Raw genomic sequence first — 24,717 nt, 5'->3', positions numbered from 1 at the left:
GTGTAGTTATTCAACAAAAGCTCCTACTATGCTCCAAGCAGCAGGGACCTAATTTCAGTCAGCAAAGGAGACCACGCTGTGTGCTGAGAAACCTCCCAGGCCACACCCCCCTCCTCCCCTTTCATGCTTCTAACCCTACCAGCTCTTACTTGGCTGTAGGTCTTTAAGGAGCAAGCTGCCCATCTCTGGGCCTTAGTGTTCTCATCTGTAAAATGGAAGTATGAAATTGGATGACCAGATGACCTTCCAAAAATGACAAATTCTCTAAAACCAAACCTAATGCCAATTCACAGTAAACAGATTAGGCAAAGGGTTTCTGTGTAAAGAGCTAATGTCACAGAACCGATACCAAACAGAATGAGACTTTGCTACATAACCAGACAAAAGGCATTTTTCAGAAACAAACGCCTCAAAAAGGAAAAAACAGATGGGAAACAATCAATCTCACAAGTAACCAAAATGTATATTAAAATATGAAGTATGTTCCTTGCAAAGGATTCTGTTTTTAAAATATCCAACACATAACTGGTAGTGGCATAAACCACTCCCTTCTGGAAAGTTGACAATTCTTTTAAAAACTCTGAAAAGGACCTTATCTTTTGATTAATAACTGTATCTGGGGTAAAGAATTCTAAACTCATGACTAGCCCTAGGAAACAGGAAATAAAAACAGGGAAAGGTGAGTCCGCTTCCACGGGTTTCCATCCAACCCCTCGTGAAGGTGGAGGTCAGGGCTGGCAGGGGAGGGTTCGGGGTAGAAGAAAGAAGGGAATGAATGAAGCAAGACGTGGGAACGGATTTACTGCAAGGCCAGGACCGTCCGGAGCGGGAGTGTCTGGAGATCTGTGGGGACACTTTTAAAGAGTCCCGCGGGCACAACAGCAATCTTTTCTGGGAGCGTTCAGTCCTCCCAGAGAGAAAGGAGACAAGGCAGTGCCCAGAAAACGGGGCAAAGAGATTTGGGATTTTGCCAGACGAGAATCACAGTGGGGAAGGGGGGGAGGGGGGCAGGACTGTGGGTGCCCACAGAGGGAAGTCGCGGGGCTGTGGGAGTGCGATGGGGGGGCGCTGAGTCGGAGAAGAGAAAGCGATGAGGGGGCCGGCGGGCCGTGCACTTTGCTGGGGAGGCGGCCTGGGCGGAGGCCTGCAGGGATCTGTAGGTGAAGGAGCAGCCGCCCGCTGAGAGGATGCGGGGCCCCGGGAGGGGGTGCGGCGCCCGCAGAGGCGCCAGGGTCCGGGGAGCTTGGAGATTCTCGGAGCTAGAAGGCCCGCGAGCACTTGCGGTGTCCGAGCGTCTCCACCAATGCATGCGACGATATCCACGGAGCATCGCACTGCTTCAGGCTACGGGACGGTACTGAGCAGGACGACTAACTGCAGTCCCACCCCTCGAGACGTTTAGAGTCCAATAAGCAAGCCAAAGAAATATTTACTATAAAACCAAGATATGGGCTACAAAGAAAAATGAAGCAAGGTCAGGGAGCGGGGACAGGGGTCCTGAATTAGAGAGTGGCCAGAGACGCTTCCTCTGATATCACATTCGAGCAAAGGCTCAAACCACATGAAAAAGAAGCCACGCAGAAGAAGGGTCTGAGCACAGGGAACAGTCAGACGCTAAGGGTCTGAGGCAGGACATCGCGTGGCAGGTTCCAGAAGAGCAGGGAGGCCAGCTGGCGTCACCGTTACGGCCCTTAGGTGGCTGCTATGTACACCGCGCCCCGCCGGCTGTGTCAGTTAGGAAGCCGCTGCAATGGTGCGGGTGATGGGCAGCCTCAGCTGGGGGGACAGTCCTGACCGAGAGCAGCGGGCACATCTGATAGACACCTCACCGCGGCACATCTGGGTTTACCTGCGAGCAAACTGGTCTGTAAGAAGACTGGCCCGCTCCCAGTTAGTGCCATGCAGTACGTGGGAAGCGCTCATTTCCGAAATCGCTATTTATTTCTGTTGCACGAGCTGTATGTGGAATGGCTCTCCGCAGGCGTGCGGCTCCCTGCAACGCGGGGATCCGCTCATTCCGCACCACCGCAGACCTGGCTGCACTAAGCACGGCGTGTCGCCATCAGTCTCCTTCTTGGAAGCCTGCTGCCCAAATCTCATTAGGCTGGGTTTCTGGGTCAGCGGATTTCCAAGAGGATATAAAAACAGATGCAGTGCAGCCTCTCTTCCCGGGGACACAAGGCCAGTCACCTCCGGTCAGGTTTGGAGAGAGCTCTCATCTCAATCAATAAACGTGTCCTATTGAATCAGTGACACCATCAACTTAAAATAGTTAAAAATGACAATTCAGGGATTTATAGATCTCCACACGATGTCATAAATGGTAAAGAAATGCCAAACACCAATAAACAGTTGTCCCACCACCTTTTGGCTCCCGGCGTTGACTAAGGTTTGCGCCCCACGGAATCACTGCACGGAAGCCTGTGCCGAGCGGCTCTCTGTAGACTAGTCACCCTCCTGTCCTGGCGAGGCCGACGAGACTTCCACCTGGACTGCCGCCCTGGGAGCCCTCTCCCTCCCCCTCACCTAGTTTAAATTAATTTTTCAATCCTACTCAATACAAATTTGGCCTTTAGGATTTTAAATTCTTATTCCTATTCTACCTACACTAACAAGGATACGTATAAAATTAAGACAACACAGATAAGAAAGAAGAAAAAAGAAAACCAAGCCCAGGGACAGAAGACGAAGCTCCTGGGCCTGGTTCCATGCCCACAGCGCCGGCTTGGTAGCAGAGGGACATGGGACGCAGGGCCAGTCCTGCGCCTGCTGGCTCCCACGGGAGGCATTGTTCTCAAGTTCCCCAGAAGCCACAGAGAGATCATCGCTCAGGCCAACGGTTCAGGAAAAACGTTAAGATTAGAAAGAAGGGTTTTTTCCACGGGCTCTCACCCAAGGCAAACAGGCGTAATCGACAACCGCTCCAGCAGCATCCCAACAGGGCAGCAGAGGGAAGTTTCAGAAAGCGGGGAGCCGGGACGCGGAGGAGGCTCCCTGGGGATCTCTCTGGGGACAGCTCACAGCTCAGGACAGAGCCCGGGGGATGCGGGACGTACAGCTGAAGACTGGAAAGTGCTAAATAAACAAGCTGTAAGGGCCCACGCTTAGTCTTTATCATTCAGTCCTTCTCGAAGAGGCAAAATTGACTAAGTTGATGGTGGTCCAACTATGTAAGAGGGGAAATCAAAATTGAAATGATAAACTATTAGAAAACACCACATTTCAAAATCTACAGGATGACAAATTGTTCTCAGACGAAATTTTATAGACAAATGCATTTATTAGGAAATGGAAATAAAAACAAGTACTGGCAATATCGGGAGGAACACTCTGTAAGGTATATGATTGTCTAACCACTATGCTGTACACCTGAAGCCAATACAAAATAATATCGAAAGTAAGAAAAATAAAAAAGAAATCACTTGATATTTCTGAGATAAATACAGACTGTAACCAAAATTTCTGGGACTTAACTTCACAAATGCCCTAAGAAGAGAAGTCCATCAGTAAGTTATAAGCCAAACTTTATACAGGAAAAAGAAAAAAAAAAAAAATTTAATGAGATAACCAAATGTTTAACTCAAAAAGTTAAGAAAGAAAATTAAATAGACTTCTAGGTGTAGAAGGGAAGAAATACTAAAAATAGATTGAACAAAATGAACATAATTTTTCTTTTAAAGAGGCACATTAGGAGCTGGTAAAGGCCAGCCCTTAATCCTGAGCCCATTCCTGTTCCAGTGGGAGGACTTATTTATAAAACAAGCAGAACAATGTCTGAAAAGTCACCTTGGAAATGGCCTGAGATCCACTGAGCAATACCTGGACTGAACCTTTATAGCAAACCTTTAATCACTCTCCTTTTTTTCCTTTCTGGACTTCTAGAAAGTAGAGGAACTTATAAAACATCTTCTGTGCCCGGCTGGGCTTGGCTCAGCGGTTAAGCGTCAACCTAGGATCCAGGCGATCGGGGTTCGATTCCCGGTCAGGGCACATGCCCGGGTTGTGGGCTCGATCAATGACTCTCTCATCATTGATGTTTCTATCTCTCTCTCTCCCTCTCCTTTCCTCTCTCTGAAATCAATAAAGATATATTTTAAAAAAAAAACAAAAAAAAACACCATTTTCCGTGAGGTGCAGTGCCCAGTCCCACTACAAGGTGTTGTGCAACAGCCTGGTCTAAATGAGAACGATGCTGAAATCAGACAGATCTGAATTCAAATCCCTGCTCTGCCCACTCACAAGCTGTGTGAGCTCCTCTCTCTGAGCCTCTGTTTCCAGGCATGTAATAGAGAGGTGATGTCCCCCTCACAAGACACAGGACAAGGTTCGGTGAGATATTTCTGCACTGCTGTTGGAGGGTTAAACTGGTATAATCCTTACGGAGTACAATGAGGCAATATCTATTAAACATGCAAATTCACAAAATTACAGATTGACCTAGCAATTCTGTGTCTAGGAATTTATCCTACATACATACTTTCATGTGTATGAAATAGCTAGTTTCTTATAACAGCGCTTGTAACAGCAAAATGGGGAACACTAATTAGTAAGTAATGAACTACCATGCAGCAATAAGAAAAAAAGATCAAGGAAGCTCCTTATGCACTAATTCAAAATAAGGACCAATTTGTATGTTTAAAAAGAAAGTCATGTGTCAAATAATATAGACAACATATTGTCATTTGTGGAGAAAAGACCGTATACACACACATATAGCTGAAAGCGGTGGTTGGGTGGCTGAGAATCAGAAAGAGAACAGACGACGTGTGGTCCTGGGTGTCACTCTGCACCTTTGCATTCTTCGTAGTGTCAGTATTTAAAATTTGGTGAGATACTTTTACAAATAAAAGTGGAAAACACCAATAATTCAACTGAGAAACGAGCAAAGACAAGAACAGGAAGTTTCTTTGAAAAAGAAATACAAAGGAAAGAAGGGTGTGACTCACTTGTGATCACAGTTACCCAAATTAAAACATGACTTTTTTCCTATCACATGTCAACACTAAAATGTCTTAATCACCAGCGTTGGGAAAAGTGTGGGGAAAACAAGCATTCTCAACACTAGGAGTATGAATTGGTACACAAATTAGAGAGCAATTTGGTGAACCGATCAAAACTCCGACCGCACACGCCACGTGCCAGTGACCCCTTTTCCAGGACTCGCCCGTTGGCTGCACTTGCAAAGCTAGTGCATGCGAAGCTACGCGTTCGAGACTGGTCTTTGTCACAGCGTTTGAAAAAACCTGGAAACCCAAGGATCCACTGATACACCAGTGAAATGCGTTGTCTGACCAACAGAACAGCCTTTAGCAGCAACAAAGATGAGGGGAAAGACTAACACCCTACTGCTAGGGAGTGGGGTACACATGTCCCTCTCTTACGCGATGGAAAACCGAGCGCAGCTAGACGAGTGGATTGGAATCCGCGGCCTTCAACATGCATAGAAACCAAACACATAACGGGGAGTTAAATTTCAAAAAGCAGACACAAAGCAATGCTCTCTCCTTACACGGCGAGCACACAAAAACGTGCATGAGAGAGCTCACGCTTCTGCGGCCGCGGGAAGGAGGGGAGGCAGGGGAGAAAACAGGAGCCGGGAAACTGGAATGGGGACTCCAGTTTCATCACTAACGTTTTCTTTCTTTGCTTTCAAACGCTCTCACCACATGTTCATTCTGGAGAATAAATACACGTGGAGGTTTTTTTCCTCTGTACTTCCCTGCATTTTGTGAAGTTAAAAAGAAATAAAACGGATATCTAGAATAATCTATCAGATATGTTAAGTCTTAAAAGCAAGAGGCAGAAGAGCATGTCAAGTAATCCCTTTTGGGAAAAAAGTGTTTGTGTGTGTGTGTGTATATGTGTGTGTGTGTGCGCGCACGTGCACTCACGTGTATATAAAACATCTGTGAGTATCTATTCCCCAGAGCCCAGAACACAGCGTGGCACTTGGAAAGCACTCGCTAAACATCCATTGAGTGAATGAGTCAATAAATGGCTATGTAAAGATCTTGTTCGCAGTCATTACCTTTAAATGTGATTTGCCTTTTATGTACATATATTGCTTTTATATTTAAAAAACCAACTTAGCTTCAAATTATTTTAATAACTACTGAGATGAAAGCAATGGATGTCATCGGACTCATTTGATGATTTGAACTAAATTCAGCACTTACTCCTCTCAGTTCAGGCATCCCCAGGAGCCCTCGTCCCCTTTCGGGTGATGACCCACAAGATGGTCCTCACATCACAGCTGTTCCCTGCCCCTGAGCTCTTCACAGACACTTAACTAGTATTAAGTCCCAGAATCTTGTTGGCTAAAATATTATAATCTTGAGTTTTGCCATGAAAGTAAAAAAGGCAGTAATCCTGGAAATAAAGTTTCAAGTCTCTGAAACATAAATAGCTATCACAAAATCCACGCACTCTGAATTCTACAGGAGAAATGGAGCCACCTGCGACAACTCCCCAGATAGTTGTATAAAGTGAATTTGTAACATGAAGCACTGGGATTTGAAGAAAGCAGAGATGCACTGGCAGCTGACCACAGGGGAATTAACAGAAGTCATTAAAGCCCTGACAATAGGAAGTTTTAGAAGAAGATGTAAAAGCAGAACAACACGCTCTAGAAAGGCTCATGGCCCTGACGGTGTTACTGTCTGATAGCTCAGTGGGATCATCAGGACACCAGTATTTCAGGAGAGTGCACACAGCAAATACTAAACCTTCGCTGAGTGAACTGGGAAGTCGATCTCTATAAAAGTTCAAAAATACTAAAATAAAAGCCAGCAATTATGAAGGATCGCTGGTGTGCCAGGCACAGCTGGCACCGGTAAGTTTACAGGCTGAGAGTGCAATTCAAAGGCAGTGTTAAGCACGCAGGAGTAAAACTGTCTGACTGCAACAGGGAACAGTACAGACAAAGCAATGAGACGGAGGGACCAGATTTCAGAATGGTACCAACTGAGGGATGTTTTCAGAAGTAACTGCTTGTCGGGGGCCCATGGAGGCCAAAAGGCAGCAGAATGAGTTGTCTGATCCTGAGAAGTTAGGTCCTCAAGTCCGGCAGGGGCCGCAGTGAACAAAAACCAGGAACGGTCCGTGAAAACCCCTTAGATCTGTCTCCACAAGCAGTGGCCGTTTTTCTTTTAGGCGCTAATGAAGGTGAGTGCTACATGTAAAAAGGTGAGCGATCATGTGTACTCTGCAAGTCATTTCTCATTTTTTTACTCTTCAGCACATGCGGGTGAATCCGTCCTTAAATGAATGGATGAGGCGACTCGGGGGTGTAAATGTGCAGCAGAGGCTCTGGGATCTAACCCCCACTTCCCAGCTGACCAGGTTACCTGGCCATCAGTTCTCTCCCTCAGAAGACACGGCTGCATACAGTCCCTCCTGGGGCGAGGTGACCACCTGCCGGGTGCCCCCGGCCGTCTGCACGTGTCTTCTCTTCACTGGGCACTTACTGGATGGATTCGCTTGCTGAGTCTGTTGCGATGAAGCACCACAAATAGAGTGGCTCAAACAACAGAAATTCATTGTCTCACAGTTCTGAGGACATGAAGTCCGAGATCAAGGCATGGGCAGAGTCATGTTCCTTTTGAAGGCCCTAGGGAAGGACAGTTCTAGATCTCGCCTGGCTCCTGGTAGTTCCTTGGCTTGAAGCAGCATAACTCCAGTCTTCCCATGTCATTCTCCCTGTGTCTGCATTGCCTCCAAATTCCCCCTTTAATACGGATATTATTCATGTCAGATTAGGGGCCCACCCTTCGCCAGTATGACCTCATCTTAACTAACTGCATTTGCAACAATCCTGTCTCCAAATATAGTCACATTCAGAGGTACCGGGGGTTAGGACTTCAATGTGTGAATTTCTGGTAGCGGGGGAAACAGTTCAACCCATAACACTGGGTTTATTCCCAGGCTTCTTTCTGCCTGTTTATGTAATTAAGTAATTAAATATTATACAAACTGAAGAAATAAGAACATAAAAAAGAATGAGCATTGAAAACTAAGTCAAAGGTTCTATTAAGACTTGATAAAAGCCAGTCAGTGAGATGAAATTACATGTGGGTAAACCATAAAAGCCCAGGGAGAAAGCAACAAACTACAAATCTAGAACACTGAACTCCAAGCGTCTTGTTCCACTTCAAAGAAATCAGAAGAAAGAAACCAAAAATAGAGAGGATGCATTTTGGGTGTGTGCTGTTTATATCAGAAACATTAATCGTAAAACTTCAAACAATTAATTCATAATAAAAATAATTTTAAGCCCTTGGCCCTACATCAAAAGATTGGCGAAAGAATGCTTTAATTTCATTGTTAAAAACATATTTATTTTAGTCAACATCCTTATGGGAACAGACAAGGGGAAATATCCAAAATATATTGCTAAGTAAAAGATTTAAGTTACAGAATATGCAGAGTATCCCATTTTTTCTTAAGAGTTTCACTATATTTGAAAGCATGTTTGCAAATGATTTTGATCAGATTGGACCTATTATGAATGAATGAATGAATGAATGAATGAATGAATGAGTGAATGAATTAATGGATATACAGTGATCATCAGTGCTGCTGCATTACAAAAAGAGAGAAAACCAGACATATGTCTCCTGACACAAATGTGCGATACCATCTATAAACTGTTTGGACTCAAAATGAACGTGCACCTGATCTTTATAAGTACTAGTTTTCAGGAAATGCAGAGGACAGAGGGACATGTTAGGAACATCATGGTGATACAGTAGGCAAACTTCAGTCTATAGAAAATGCCACAGGAAAAGCACCTAGGTTCTTCAACAAATAAATTGCAAGGGGGAAAAAAGACATGGAGGAGCATCCTATAAATTCAAAAGAGACATAAGGAAACATGTCAATCAATTGCAAAGTATGGGTGTTATTTGGATCTTGATTCAAACAAACTGTTTAAATATTGCGTTTATGAAACAATTAAAAAATGTGAACATTTTCTGAATATTTATTATATTGAAGAACTATTGCTAAGTTTCTAGAGTATAATATAGTATTGTGTCTTTATTTTTAGAGACACATACTGAAATATTTACAGATAAATGATAGAAAGACTGGGATTTGCTTCCGAATGAAGGGGGTAAGTAGGAAGAATGGGTAGAGGTAGGAACAGCAAGACTGGTCTTGAGTTGAAAGTTGCTGCAGCTTGAGGAATAGGTAAGTGAGGATGCATCAGACTCAATAATAAAAAACATGTTTAAAAGACTTGGTTGATATATATAGTCCCCAAAAGTCTTCATAGCAGCACTGTGCATAATGGCCCTTCTATGGAGTGAACGTCTGTGTCTCTCCCAAATCCACGTTAAAGCCCCAGCCGCCTGTGATGGCATTTGGAGGTGAGTGGCAGAGAAGTCCTCCAATCTGCACCCTTTTGATTGGCCCATCGTGATTAATCCCCCCTCTGAACGGCCACGAGCTCACTCTTCAGACCTGGCAGTGAGTGTGACCAGCTGCCCTGCACCACAGCCCACTGTGGAGGTGGCGGTCTCCTCACTCAATGTCAGCCTTTGGCGAACAGAGAAACCCAGTCGACGCCATCTCTGCCAACAGCACCGGGCTGCTGGGTAGGAGCTCAGTGCATATTTACAAGACTAAAATACAAGCACTGGAATCGGTCAGGGTTGAGTCTGGTTTCATTGTTTTTCAGAAATATGACCTTGGGCACATTACTTAGCATCTCTGAGCTGCTGGCGAAGACTAAAGAACTATGTAATAGGTTTGCTGGGTGGAATCATGACTCCCAAAATGAAGTGTCTAAGTCCTGACCCTGGGAACTTGTGAATGTGACCTGATTTGGAAAAACAGTCTTTGCAGATGTAATTAAGGACCTTGAGATCATCCTGGACACAGGAAAGGTCCTAAATCCAATGACAGCTGTCCCTATAGGAGAAAGGCAGAGGGAGACGTGAGACACAGATGGTGGCCCTGTGGAGACAGGCAGAGACTAAAACACCTGGAGCTACCAGGAGCTGGGAGAAGCAAGGAAGGATTCTACGCTAGAGCCTTCAGAGGGAGCATGGCCCTGCCAGTGCCTTGACCCTGGGCTCTGGCCCTCGGAACTGTGAGAGAGCAAATTTCTGGGGTTTTTTAAGCCACCCAGGTTGTGATCATTTGTCAGGCAGCCCTAGGAAAACAATACAGTGAGGGTCAAATACAAGATCAGTGCTCTAATCACTGACCTATAGAGACTGGGGTCAAATAAATACTTATTCTTTAGTCCATATGATCACCCAGACCTGAGGTTAATTTAAAAGCTTCTAAATGAATATAGATTGTATACATTTGTATTTTATTTAACAAGCACTAATATAGTACTTCATCTATATCAGACATCGTTGAAATTATTTTATAAATATTATTTATGTAAATATTATGATGACCCAAGAAGTATGATTATTATTATTTCCACTTTAGAGAGGGAAAACTAAGAGTTTAAGTAACTTGCCCAAGGTCACAGAGCTGGTAAACATCAGAGCCAGGACTCAAACCCAGCCGCGGCTGCTGAACAGGAGCTCCGCCCCACTGCTCAGGTGCGAGGCTCATTCCCAGGCCTAGACCCCAGCCAAGCAGAGCGTGCCAGGCCGCCCGGGGCCATCTCTCCGGGAGCTGTCCATCCTCTGTGGCACTGACCCACAGCTGCCCTGTGCAGACCACACTGTACAGCTACCTCTCCAGGTGCAAATTTTCAGATTTCTCAACCACTCAACTCCAACGGACAAGCCATACTTAATACCACGCTGACTTCATCCAGCAGCTGCTGGGGTAGCCTCTTTTTATTTGCATTTGTACTAATCTTTCATTTCCTGCATGTATTTGAAGTCCTCCTAATCGCTGGAGACCAAGAAAGCAGGACGTTTTCCTTCTTATGTCTTTTTCAGGACAGGCACGCATTTCCCAGAAGGGCACACCTGCCTCCTTGTTTGCTTATGGGAAAGGCAGGAGCCCATTTCAGCAGGACTTTGCAGACAGGCTTCTGGGAATGTAGCCGACAGGACCAGGTTTTTACTTTAGCTGAAAGAGCTGGACTGTGAGGAGGCAGGTATACAAAGGAGGATCAGAGGAGTCCCCGTTACAATCTGCAGACACCTCTGTCACCTCCCAGCCAACTCCCCCCCACACTCACAGTTCCCTGGGGACGTGTAAAAGCAGGTTGTACAGCAGGTCTCCATGGAGGCACCGAGGAGCACTGGGGAAGGGCCCCAGTGTGGCCATCGCAGGGCCCTGGGTCAATCCCCAGCTCAGCCATTTACTCAGCCAGCAGCGTGTGTAACTTTGGAACAGTCCCTTCACCTCCTGAGTCTTACTTTCCTTACCAGAAAAATATTAAGTGGCAACTGTGAGCCTGGACTCTAAGCCAGTCTGCCTGGATTCAGACCCTGCCTCTGCCAATGAGCAGCATGGGATCCTGGTCTGGTTAGCTGGCTCTCTGCCTGAACTTCCCCTTCTGTAAAATGGGAACAGCACCCAGCACATAGAGGGTAGAGTTGTTCAGATCCCTGAACGTAGGCACATTATAGCTGTTTGCTGCTATAATCGGTAGGATGAAAAGAGATGGCAGCTATGTATGGCCCAGCATGGCGGGGGGGGGGGGGGGAGAGGAAGGGGTGCACACAATAGATATTAGCTCTTTCCCTCCATGACTTTATATGACCAGGCCCATTGCCAGTATGAGTCACATGATCTAAGAGACAGAGCTGGCTTTGTCTGAATTAAGAACATGCAGGTGTTGGATATAATATCATATCCTGATTCTACGTGGATATTGGCCTAGGCACACTCACTGGGCTGTTGGCCTGGCCACGCTTCCTGGGAACCACCCCGTGAGTAATGCTATGAGGACAGTGATGGTTGACAGCGTCCCGGTACTCATGGGCCCGTGGTTGGTGGTTGGCTCAGGAAGGGCTGGAATTGGGACTTGGGACAGAAAGAGAAAAAATGCCCAGCCACTGTCCAGGAAGCTGTCCTGAAACTTTTAATTTTAGCAGCTTGGTTCCCTACCTTGAGATTCCAGGAGTGGGGGGACCCAGAAAGTGGGGTAGGGGAGGAATGAAGTGGCTACGTGCAGAGAGGAGCCAGGTGGGAGGGGGAGCATCCGAGAGCATGAGGTCCAGTCCCTGGAGGCTCACCCCTTCACTGAGTGATGAGATCGCCCGGAGTCCTGAGGATAAACTCCTCTTTTGACTGCCCCAGCCAATAGGTTTCCATTACCTGCAGCAGAGAGGGCTCCCAAGTAACCTAAGCCCCTCATGGCATCTCAAACTCCACAAAAACCAAGCTCCCCTCTGCCCTCTTCCCACTCGACCACTTACTCAGCTCCACTCTCACACCCTCAGTCCCAGGAGCAAGTCAGATTAGCTGAAACGCTGTTAGAAGCAGGTCAACCATCCTATAATCTAATTTAAAAATATACCAAAACAAGGCGGAGAATAACTTTAGGGAATCTCTATAAAAAGAAAAGCAGAGGGGACATTTCCGTTGCTTGTTCCATCACAAGGGCTCTCATCTGGGGCACAATTTCTGCCAAATTCATCACAGACGCATCAAACTGAGAAGGGCATTGGCTGTCACCCATGCCAGTAATCTTCTGCAATGCATACTTTTAATGTGTAAAAATTACTCTTTTTTCATAGGAACCCACAGTCAGTTTGCAAGCACTACGATAAAATAAAAGGGAAATAAATGACCCACAAGGTGAGCTGTGGGATACAGGAGAGACAGCCAGCCCTGGAGGCGGGTTTCTCAGTCTGCCACTAGCTAGCCGCATGCCTGAAACATGTAATCTCGTCCTGACTTAGTTTTCCAATCTGTAAAGGGGGAATACAATAAGTAGAAAGAAGACCACCCTCGACCACCATCAGCTACCTCTCAAAGATGCTGGAAGAGTCAATGAGCTACCACTGAACAAAGCACATCTTTCAGCAGATACGGGGGACAGCAGGAGAGGAGAGCTCCTTAGATGTAGCTCCCCTTGCGGACGAGCAAAGACCACTCAGGAAACGCACTGCACCCGAGCCCCGGCTCCTTCACCGGTCCCACTGCTGCGGGGCTCGCCAGGGACAGAGCGCCTCAGAAAGGAACCGCTTCTTGGACCAGGCAACTCCGGGTGGAATGTTCCCGAGGGAGCAGCTGCAAGGAAGCTTGAACGATCCTCCTGGAGACACCTTCGTGTTCCCAGGTCCCCTCCTGACACTAATCTTGCATCAGATTTGGCCAATGTCTCCTCTCTAATAATAATATTAATAGCAGCCCTTTGAGCCTCACAGATCAACACTGTGAGGTGCATTATGATTATAGTCATAGTGCATCTACGAGGGCAGAGTCTCTGAAAATTACAGTGTGGCCAAGATCACCCAGCAGGTAACAGGCAAGAGCTAGGATTTGAACCAAGTCCTTTGGACATAAAGTAGCTCCGCCTCCGCTTCCTCCATTACCTTTACCTCGTTTAGCTGGTTCGCTACCAGCTCCCTCTGGACCCACCGCAGGAGCGTCTCCCTCCCCGTGACTGATGCTACCAGCTGCTATCAGGTTCTTTTCCCCGAACCCGATTCCGCTTCCACCCTGTTTCAACAGGTGCCTGTCGAATGAACGAAACCTCTGCTCGTGCTCCCTTAGCTTCCTTCCCTCCCGAAGCTCCCTGGCCTGCCGTCAGGGTCCTCCAGCTCTGGCCCCCACCTCGGCAGTCTTACTCCATGCACCCCCACCTCACGGGTCCACCGTGAACCACAGTCTCCTCCACCCTCCAGAATGCCGTGTGCCCCCTGGAACACCCTTTCCTCAACACCCCGGGTCATCCTGCCGTCAATACCCTTCCTACGTTGAATGAGTGGACAAAAGACTCCCTTCCTAGGGAGCCCACGCCCTGGACGTGTATCTCTCTCACAGCTTCAGACCCAGGCCGGTCTTTATAAAATCCCCGCACCAGGTTCTAGAGCACATTCCGCCTCTGCGCATAGACCTCCTGGTCTAACCTCAGCCAATCTTTCTTCTCCCGGGAAGTTAACAGGCCTTTGTCTCAAGTCCCAGCTAAACAAGACTTTCCATCTGATATTTTAAGGATACAACATGCACTTCTATTGGAGTTCCAAATGAGAGGAAAAAAAATTTGGTATAACCTTTTGATTGGACACAGGATATAAACCCCCCAGTCTGATGGCATGAAAAGAGGGAGCCCAGTGTCCAGGGCCTTCTTCCTTTCTGCTCCTGCCCTGGGACTTTGCATTCAAACGCCTATTCTCTTTCAAATGAAAGAGTGTACCTGCGGGATATCTTCTGTGACGATGTTACTCCATACAGGACTCATCCTAAAGACTTCTATTTCGGCGAGTGTATAAAGTTAGTTAATAAATAAGAATCCATCTCTTTTTAATTGTTTTTCCATCGTCAATTACGCAGACACCTACCTATGACCTGGCAATCATGAAACGCAATGGCCCGAGGGGGAAAGCCACGCTTGTCTCGTGTGTGTGTGTCCTTTACATTGTAAAGCCCCTGATGGGCACTTTGAGACTATTACAAAATTTAGTAACTGGGTGAAATAACAGACATAACGAGAGTGGGGCAGGGAACCAGCACTCCAGGACATGGACGGCTAATTTCAAGATTACATGCTCCAAGCAGCGCTTCTGAAAGGCGCAGGGCTGCCTGCTCTGTGTGCTGCTGAAACGTTTGAGAACTTCTTTCTCTGAAGTAACAAGTACTGAAGGAGGTCAAGGGACGAGCAAGACTAACCCCCTCAGATTACACGAGGATTTAAATGCTTCAGAGGCCTGCTTCTAGGCTAATAATGATGTTGGAGTTCAAACCTTTAGAATGTACTGGAAATAGGATATCTTTTAACCTTTTAAAATGAAAGGTACTGGTCATTTAAATGAAGACTTTTTAAAATACTGCTTTCCCTGGTAAAATATGTATGAGGAAGCCTTTCTCTGAAATCCAAAGGAAATGAAATAAAACAACATCTGGGGAGAGATTATGGGATTAACTTATTATATGATATGCCTTACACAGGGATCCTCACAATCTTTTTAAGAAGTCGTTGTAAATTCATAATAAACAACTGAATTCTATGTCTTTTACATAAAAAAGGAAGCCAGTAGAAACACTAGTAGGCATGTGTTTATTCAGTAATGTTTACATCAAGCCTACAAATGAAGAGGTATCTACTGAAAATAGTGAATCTGTATTCAAAGTAAATCAATAAACACAGCTTATTTTCTACTTCTGCCTTTCGGATCTCCAAATTAAGTATTTGAAGCAATGACATAAACAGTAAGCAGCTTCCAGGACTTCCTTCAGTGGCAATAGGCTCAAAGTGAAGTTTCATTAAACTGAAATTTAAACTTAACAAAAAATTGGGAACTACACTTAAAATGTTTCAGTTGCTTAATCTAAGACAAATAAATGTAAAATAATCTCAATATAAATGTGTTTTAATGAAAATCCACAAACTGCTCATAATGTAAACAAGTGCTGAAGTTTACTAAATACATTCTCTCTCCTGCCGTTTCTCTCTCTCTCTCTCTCTCTCTCTCTCACACACACACACTAACACTCACAGACACTCACTCACACACTCACACTCACTCACACTCACACACACACTCACTCACACACTCACTCACACACACTCACTCACACACTCACACACACTCACACACACTCACACACACTCACTCACACACACACACTCACTCACACACTCACACATACACTCACTCACACACACTCACACATACACTCACACATACTCACACACTCACACACACTCACACACACACTCACACACACTCACTCACACATACACTCACACATACACACACACTCACACACACTCACACACACACACTCACACACACACACTCACACACACTCACACACTCTCACACACACACACTCACACACTCACACACTCACTCACACACACACTCACACACACACTCACTCACACACACACTCACACATACACTCACACATACACACACACTCACACACACTCACACACACACACTCACACACACACTCACACACATGCCTCTTACAAGGGGACCAGCCAAGGGAAAGGATAAAGAGCACTACGGATTTTATAATGTTAGTAAGCACGACGGTGGTGAAACCTTGGTGGCTTGAAGAACAAGCTTGGGGTGGCCCTGGCATTAAGCCAACGTGAGGTGCCAGTTTAGGCCGAGCGGGGCAGACCCTGCCGCAGGCCTGGTGAGCTTCACAACCCCATTGCTGGGACACGGGCCCCAGGGCACCGAGTGCGGCCAGGAGGGCAGCGGTGGTGAGAAGGCCAAGGTCACCGGAACAAAGAGGGAGAGTGGGGAGGCCGATGCCCTCCTTCCTCACCAGCCCTGCAGGGAGGCACTGCACTCAGGTAGAGGCTGGGCCGGGCTGGAGCAATGTCAAAATTGAAATGTGGTGGGCGGAGAATTAAATGTTTAAGCCATGAGGTAGTTATGAACTTCTCATTTGATGACAAAGAATTTGCATTTTTACCCCAATTTTTACTTATACTTGAGAATAATTCATTGCGGGGAAGGGAAGGGGAGGGGAGGGGAGGGGAGGGGAGGGGAGGGGAGGGGAGGGGAGGGGAGGGGAGGGGAGGGGAGGGGAGGGGAGGGGAGGGGAGGGGAGGGGAGGGGAGGGGAAGGAGAAAGGGGAAGGGGAAGGAGAAAAGGGGAAGGGGAGGGGAGGGGGAGGGGGAGGGGGAAGGGGAGGGGAGGGGAAGGAGAAGGGGAAGGAGAAGGGAGGGGAGGGGGAAGGGGGAAGGGGAAGGGGAGGAGAGAGAGAAGGAGGGTAAAGAACTGTAAAACCAGCCCGGCCGGGCGTGGCTCAGCGGCTGAGCATCGACCTGGGGTCCAGGAGATCAGGGTTCGATTCCTGGTCAGGGCACATGCCCAGGTTGTGGGTTCGATCAATGACTCTCTCATCATTGTTGCTTTTATCTCTTTCTCCCTCTCTTTTCCTCTCTCTGAAATCAATAAAGATATATTAAAAAAAAAAATGAACTGTAAAACCAATATATCCGCAGTTTGACTTCATCTCTTGCCCTCGCACTCCTGACAGCCTATTTAACCTGGGACAAGTTTTCTTCACTTCTCACTACTTCCTGCTCTTGTGCAAATCAGTCACCCCGAACCTCCCGCTTCAGAACCCGACTGCACTCTCTAGGGGCCGGTCGCCTGGTCACTAGCACCAGGCTGAGCGCCCCACCGATCGCTTCACGAGGTCACTTACCCTCTGGGAAAGGGTTGGGCTGCACCACGTACAGGAAGAGGTGGACCATCGGGAAGAGAAGGCCAATGGGCCCAGGGCTGTAGGAGTCCTTGGTCTCATAGTTTGCTTTGGGCAATTCAAAGTCCAGGCCCTCGGGACGGCCTGGGGACGAGGGCCCCTGGGAAGCGGCTCTCGGGCAAAGTCCCAGCAGCAGCAGGATGCTGAGCAGCAGGGCCATGGCTAGCGAAATGCCCCACGCATGAGGCAGAATCGCCGGCCCCCCGCCTCAGAGGCCCTGGCAGCCGCGGGGAAGCCTGCAGCCCGCGGTTCTGTGCAGAAGGGGTGCCGGCCGGGACGACTGGGTCTGCGGGGTCCTCCGTTTTCTGGCAGGGCTGGCATGTGCAATCTGCAGCGGGGTCAGTTGCTCAAGGCAGCATCCCTGGCAGAGAGAAAAGGGGCGACGGTCACTGACAGCAGCCTGCCTGCCCCAGGAGCTGCCCCAGAGGAGTCTGCGAGGTTTAGAGCAAGCCCATCAGCCTAATCCGGGTGGGGGCGGGGAGCAAAGTGAGGCTGCCTCAGGGCCCAGGGCATGAAAGGTGCGAAGGTCCCTCCTCCATAAGAGACCACACTCCTTATGGGTTCAAGAAGCGCCAGACACTAAAGTTTATTGAGTACTTACTGCATGCTTTATAGGTAGGACCTTGCTTAAGGCATTATCCCATTTTACAGATAAGGACACTGGCGGAGGATTTCTGTGGCTTGCCCAGCATCACAGCTGATTAAAGGTGAGGCCAGAATTCCTAGCCCAAGTCTCTCCCTCCAGAGCCCTCCCTCCAGGGCTCCAGTCAGAGGCTCAGGGGCTCAGAGGCTCAGAGGCCCTAAGCAACAGACTGCAGCCTTTTTCCTCCAAGCCTGGGCTGTTTTCCCTGTCTCTGGAGACAAATCTTACTCTCCCTTTGTGTCTACTTATTTGCTCACTGATCTCAGTTCAAACACCCCCGCCCCATTCACCCCAACCCAAACTGGAAGAGCATGGTCTCAAGGGCAAGGACCAAACTCATCAAGGCTGGACGACATTAGAATTTATCTGTCTCACACGCTCACCAGATAGTCTTGATGGAAACCTTGGTTCCCAAGTCACCACCTGATCAATGAGGGAGAGGGCAGAGGGTGACTGCCCCCCCCCCCAGGGAAAGGAAGACAGAAAACAGGAATCCTAAAAGCAGCTATCAACTCAGCGTCTACTGAGAATGCCCAGTGTGGCCCCTGTTCTCTTTGTGTTTCCACCCCCAGAACTGAACACAAGGCAGGGCACACAGTAGGGGCTCAGAAAGTGCCGTTGAATGTAAAAATAAATAAGCCAAACCAGCTGACTTGTTTGTGCTATTGTACGACGCCAGTGAACAAAACAGAATGTACCAGAGGAACTGGGGTGCTCTGCTGGTTCCCTCCATCCTGGTGTCAGGAACCCAGGATTTTATGTATATAGTAGACATTAACTTTCAAAACAAAGACAAAGTGCTCTTAAAACACACACTGTGAGCGGGAGCATCAAGAAAGTAAGACACTGTACAAGGGGCCAGTGGACTCATTCCCTGCATTCCACCAAGTCAAAGAAGGGGGTAGGACTGTGTGAGCTATTTGAATGATGTGAACTCCTATGGAATCCCCTTAGGTGTTGCCTGTCCTCTAAGTCCTGTCCCACTCCAATTACTGCTGCAAAGAGGCACCAATAGAATGGCCCTAAACTCTTCCTTCATCAGCTCGAGGCTGCTCAGGTCCCCTAGTGGCTCCCAGTACCGGCCTCATTAACCCCAAGCTTCCATGTGTGCTCTCCACCTCACCCACAGACACACCAGGACCCAGTAACTGTTTCCCAAAGGCGATCTCCCTGCAAACAGCTGTCCTCAGGCTCCACAGCGCCCGAGCCCTCACTGCTTCCAGCAGGAAACCAGCGCTCTGCTCAGTCCTCAACCCCTTTCCAGAAAGAGCAAGAGAACAGAGCGGCAGCTTTTGCAGGACCCCTCGTCTGGAACTCTCCAGGGCTGCACAGGGCAGGAGGAAGGTATGAAACGGCGTGTGTGTGGTTGTTTAGGTGGGATAGAGCTACTCTAAGCAGGCAGGCAGGTGTGCACACACACATCACACACACTGCACACGCACACACACACCATGTACATATACAACACAATGACATACTACACATCCCGCACAAACACACCATACACACATCACACACTAATACACAACACACATATGTACACATGTGGGCACACACACAATATACACACCACACACGCATTCCCACACACACACTCACATATTGTTTTCTGCTAAAGGACAGGCGGGGAGCAGAGCAGCTGGAAGGATTAAAGGCTCAGCTGCTAAGAAAGGCTGACTTCCGGGGAATGCCACCAAGCCCCCGCCGGGAGTAGTGAGAAACACAGCAGGAGAGAAGTGGCAGGAGGCCCCTGGGAGAGATGGGAATAAACAGACTTTCAGACTCCGTCCTGAAACAGCAGGAGTGGGAAGTCCCAAAGGAGGTGCTGGGGAGGCCAGAGTGTCAGTGGGTGAGAGAGCACCTGGGCCCCAGGCCAGACATCTTTACACCTTGCTCCAAAGTACAGGTCCCTCTTAAAGTTCAGAATACATTTGAAGAAAATGTTAAAATTTCACTTCGTCTGAAACACTAGACAACTGATAAAAGTCAAGTCCAAAAGGAGACTTTTTTACCCCAGTTTTAACCAACTTTGCCAAAAGAGGCCCGGGCGCTGGCCTATTAAACCACACACACGTAGCAAGTGTGCCTGAGAGCGATTCCCAGAACTGCCAGCATAACCCAGGAAAACCCTCCTGGACCAGCAGCTGCATCCGCCTCAAAGGGGCTGTTTATTCAAAATGCAGATGATCAGAACTAATTTCTAGAGATGAGGGCCCTGAATCTGCATGTTTAACAAGCTCCCCTGGTGAGTGCTTCTTAAGACATCTAAGATTTGAAAACTAGCTCTGTTCCTGGCAGCTGCCTGGCTCATTCAGGCGGCTGTCCCGAGGCACCTCAGGCTTCCCAAACACAACCACAGGACAACAGAAGTAATGCAAACACTGCCCTGCCGCCCTTCTTATAGTGCCTTGGGGGGTGTCTGACTTACTTATCCCTGTGCTCACCTGCGGAGTCAGGCACACAGTAGGCACTCAGTAAGGACTGCTGAAACCAAATGGTGGAGGGTCGAGGGTAGGCTCACAGATGGCCATTTTACCTCTTTTGAAATTGTATTAAGCATTTGTTTATGAGCAGTCCTGTGGCCTCTGGAAGGGGGCTGCTGGCTGGCTTGTGGCTTCTTCCTCCAACACAGGCAGTGACTATCTCCTCACTGGAGTCACGGAGGGAAGAAGTGTTCTACCCTTTTGGAGGCCATAGTTTCTGCTGGGACCCTCACCCAGCAGGCTTTGGAAACTGTTCTGTCAGGTGCTATGTCCTTGCCTAGGTGCTAGGCTGATCAATAAAGTTTTCTCACCATTTGCCTGGTGTATGGGGTGTAGATTCCTGGTTTGCACTCCAAATGTACTGAGTTCAAACTGGGGAAGGGGCCCAAGAGTGTGAATTTGAAGCAAATACCTCCCATGATCCTAAGCCTGAAGTCCAGAGTCAGGCACTTCCACAAACTCTGGTTTAAAAGCAAGCATGGTGACCATCCAGCTTCATTTCTGATCTTCTCTTTTTGATGGAATCTTTTAAAAGGATCTTTGTATGGATGTTTGTCATCTGGGGCTTGGGAGTAGGAGTGGGCGTGATGGAAGCTGCCCAACTTCTGAGCCCACCCGTGTGAGTCTGTGGTGGGCAAGCCCTGCCTCTCATTGTGAGGCCAAACTGTGCCCTGGCAGGTGACTCGGGCTCAGCCAATCAAAGGTTTGCTCCTGGGCTTACGCATGGAGCAGCACATTGAGGCAGAGGCTGTTTCTCATTCATTCTGCGCTGCCAGCAGCCACATTCAGTCCCATCATGGTGACAACCATAGTCATACACAAATCAGGGGCTCTTTTGCATGTCCTGAGGCCTGCTTCCCTGGGCTCCTGTCACTTCTCTGAGCCACCCAATACAATTATCCAGAGTTGGCATCTATCATTTGGAACAAAACATCCCGATCTTTAACAAATCTCAGAGGTAGCTCTAGGTCCCCCTGCAAAACTTATTTCCTTCATATTTTAAACAGTCAACAAAACAGTGGTTTAAAGTTTTACTATTTAACCTGTCTTCTCATGCACTTCTTTACATCATTGTCTGAGACTCACAGAAACAGTCCAGCATGGAATCATAAGGAAGTCCATAAAAAATATTATGAGACACACTAAGAAAATAAAACAAAACTACAGGGCACCACTGTGGAGACAGCGGGGCTGGAGCCTGGAGTCCGGCTTACTGAGCCTGACAGTTGCTTACCTTCTCCACGGTTTCCTGTGCTCCCCTGTGATACGGGGCTTGGAATGGTGGTGCAGGCTTAGGGACAGAATAGGTTCAGCACCTGGCACACAGCTGGCAGCCAATAGAGGCTCTGTACCCCTCCTGTGAGCAGCAGTGCTCTCACCCTGACGAGACAGGGCAGCTCCAAGGATATTGAAAGAAAACTCACAGTGGGGGAGAAAAGTAAGTAGCTGAAGCATCTGAAGTTACCGATAGTCAAGTCTGCCAACCACACACAAAAAATGCTATTTCATATAGTTCATCCTAACACAGGACCGCAGTTGTCGGTTGCAGTGCCGGGCGGGGGTGCATTTAAGGACCCCAGCCACACACCTGATCCTACAAGGGCACCCAGCGCCGCAGGACCCGGGTGGGCGCTGAGCGAGGACCGGGCAGCAGCCCTGGGGCTGCAGGCGCCACCAGTTGCCGCAGGAAGCGGCCGCTCCCCAGCCTTTCCCGCTAACCCGCCGCCGCCCTCGCCCGCTCCCCTCCGGGCCTCTCCAGGCTGCGGGACACAAAAGAACCGCGGCGCCGGTCGGCGGGAAGACTCCCCGGCTCAGCCCCCGGCGGGGGGGCGCCGAGAAACTTGGCTGCCCGCGCGCGGGCTCCGCAGCCCGGGTTGGCGCTGACCCGGGTCTACGGGGAGAAGGGGGCCCCCCACCCAGCGACGGATCCCTCGCCCCTCGGAGAGAGCTTTCGGGAAACTGACCTCGCCGACTCCCCCTCGCCGCCAAGCTCTTCCTCTGGCCACGCTTCCCTTTGTTGTCCCGCCGGCTCCGTACCGCCGGGGGCGCCCCAGCGCCGAGTTCTGGATCCCGAAATCGCCGAAGGTCCCCGCGCGGTGCGCCCACGGGGGCAGGGGGCTGCTCCTCGCGGGGTAGCGAGTCCCTCGCGGAGGCGGGGGCGCCCTTGCGCTGCGCCCCAGAGCCCCCCGCTGAGGTCGCTGGCACAGCGCACTCCATTGGGCAAACCGCAGAATGGTGGCCCCTTCCCACGCCCACCGGGAGGCTCGGTGCCCAGCGTGCGCCCGTCCGGCGCCACACCAGCACCCCCTCACCGCGGAACAGTTCCCGAGCCCCTGATGCGCCCCCCTTGGTCTGCTGCCCTTCCGAGACCGAGCCCACGGCCTTGGGGTCTGGGTTCCGATCACGTTCCTGCTCCCACCGCCTGCTCGCGCCCAGGACCTGGGGACCACAGCGGCGGGGTCCCCTCCAGTGGATGGAGAGACGACTCCCCAGGCAGCCCGCAAAGTTTGCGCGCCTACGCGCCCTAGCGGGGCGCCCAGACCACAGTCGCCCACCTTGTTGCAGCCCCTCTGGCTCCCCGGCTGCTCTGGGGGTTCCCATCACCTGCAGGGGTGTCGGGGCGGGGTCTCGGGGCGCTGGGAGGCAAGGGGTGCAGAAAGAGCCGCTCAGTTCCCCGTTCCCCGCCCCCAGCTTTCTAGACGGGACGCGCTCACCGCCGCAGACGGTTCCGCAGATGGTTCCGGGCTCCGGCCCCGGGCTCCTCCGGGCGAGGGGCGGCCACTCGCTGCGCGCCCCTGTCCAGCTCCCGCTTTGGCCAGCGCTGCCCTCACCCCTCGCGGGCCTGCTCTCCGCCCCGGCTCATGAATGATTTATGTGGGGACCACCGGGAAGGCTTCCGGAAGGCTCTGGGAGGAGACAGCAGGAAAGGCGTCTGCCCTGGAGGCGGAGAAGGCCAGGGACCCGGGGACCTCTGCTCCCCCAGGACGGGACCTGCGGGGAGCCGCCTGTATGTCTAAGTTTCCTTAAACGTTCTCACCTGCCCCTGGACAGCTGCGTGGGCCAGGTACCTGGTGGGGACTGGGCTGGGTGTTTCAACAATAGCTAAGCCCGGGGTTCCCTATGCACTTCCATTGGTCCAGAAGGCAGTGTCGCAGAGATGCCCCCGGGCACCTCTGGCACTGGGACTGCAACCCTTTCCTGAGGCAGGAGCCCTGCTCACCCGCTCCCTTTCTCACAGCCCCCACCCTCCTGCACCCAGGCAGAGCCCTCTGCTTGGAGTGCCACTGCCCTTCTAGGGACTCCCCCTCTACCTGCTTCCAACTCAGGCCTGCCTGGGTGGACTCGCCCCAGCCGCTGCAGACGCTTTCACTGCCAGCTCCCAACAGGCTTTTAAAAACGATTTACCAAAACAAAACCCAAATCATTTGGTTCCTTAGTCTGTACCAATCACAATGCTAGTGGCTGGAGCTATAACATGGCATAAAGCAATATTCTTCCACATATGCATACAGGCATCCGCTGACCAGGGAACACACCTGCCTTAATCAATCAGTTCGCATCGGCCCCTCCCGGCTGTGAGTTGCCGGCCATCCCAACAGTCCTCACTGCTGCCAGGCTGGCCTTGCAAACCTTCTGCCAGGAGGAATCGTTCCCTCTTCTAACTGCACTCACCCATGTGCATCTCACGTCTCACACATCACCCCTATCTTGAACTGAGAGCACTGTCTGAGAGGAAAAATAAGATGTGTAAAGGAAAGTGCCTTCAAGATGTAGCTAGTTCACAGTAGGTGTTTAACGTCTGTAACATAGATAGGCAGATGGATGAACAGACGGACCGTAGAATGACGGACAGAAACATTAGCTCTTTCACTTATCCCAGAATCTATCAAAACAGGTGCAGGCAGAAGCATCGTTTGATTTAAAGTTTAAAGTCATCCTGAATGTGCATATTTCCAGGACAACAGATACAAGGTTCAGGAAGCTTCTGAAAGTTACACTACAGGCACGGCAAGGGTAGGCGGCACCCAGAGGCTTCTCGGCAGGCCTGAGGTTTCCCCCCCTGAAGCCCCGCGGGCCAGGGGCCTCTGCTTGAACACTCCCGGAGGCCCAGTGCTCCGGCTCAGAGGCGGCCCCGCCGGGTGGGGCCCGCAGGTGAGCTCTCCCTCCTGAGAGCAGCCAGCTCCCACCTGCCTCAAGGCTTGGTCCAGAGCCTTTCATCAGTGGGATGCTGGCTGCTTTATCTCTCTGAGCCTCAGTTTCCTCGTC

The 24,717-nt window shown here is 49.6% G+C and overlaps 1 protein-coding gene across 1 annotated transcript in view; it reads right to left on the bottom strand.

Annotated features, from left to right (window-relative positions):
• Window positions 1-22,470, bottom strand: part of PROM1 (prominin 1) — a 79,971-nt gene extending 57,501 nt beyond the window's left edge. Inside the window, exons 1-2 of the mRNA XM_016221946.2 lie at window positions 22,416-22,470; window positions 17,269-17,686 (exon numbers count right to left, since the gene is read on the bottom strand). Of these exons, the coding sequence (XP_016077432.2) occupies window positions 17,269-17,485 (217 nt within the window). The 5' untranslated portion in view covers window positions 17,486-17,686; window positions 22,416-22,470. The remainder of the gene's footprint in view (window positions 1-17,268; window positions 17,687-22,415) is intronic.
• Window positions 22,471-24,717: the final 2,247 nt, after the last annotated feature.

Source organism: Miniopterus natalensis, chromosome 1, assembly GCF_054644295.1.
Source record: "Miniopterus natalensis isolate mMinNat1 chromosome 1, mMinNat1.hap1, whole genome shotgun sequence".
NCBI classification, from domain to species: domain Eukaryota; kingdom Metazoa; phylum Chordata; class Mammalia; order Chiroptera; family Miniopteridae; genus Miniopterus; species Miniopterus natalensis.
The sequence above is the reverse complement of the archived record's forward strand: the minus strand, read 5'-3'. Positions and strand labels throughout refer to the sequence as shown.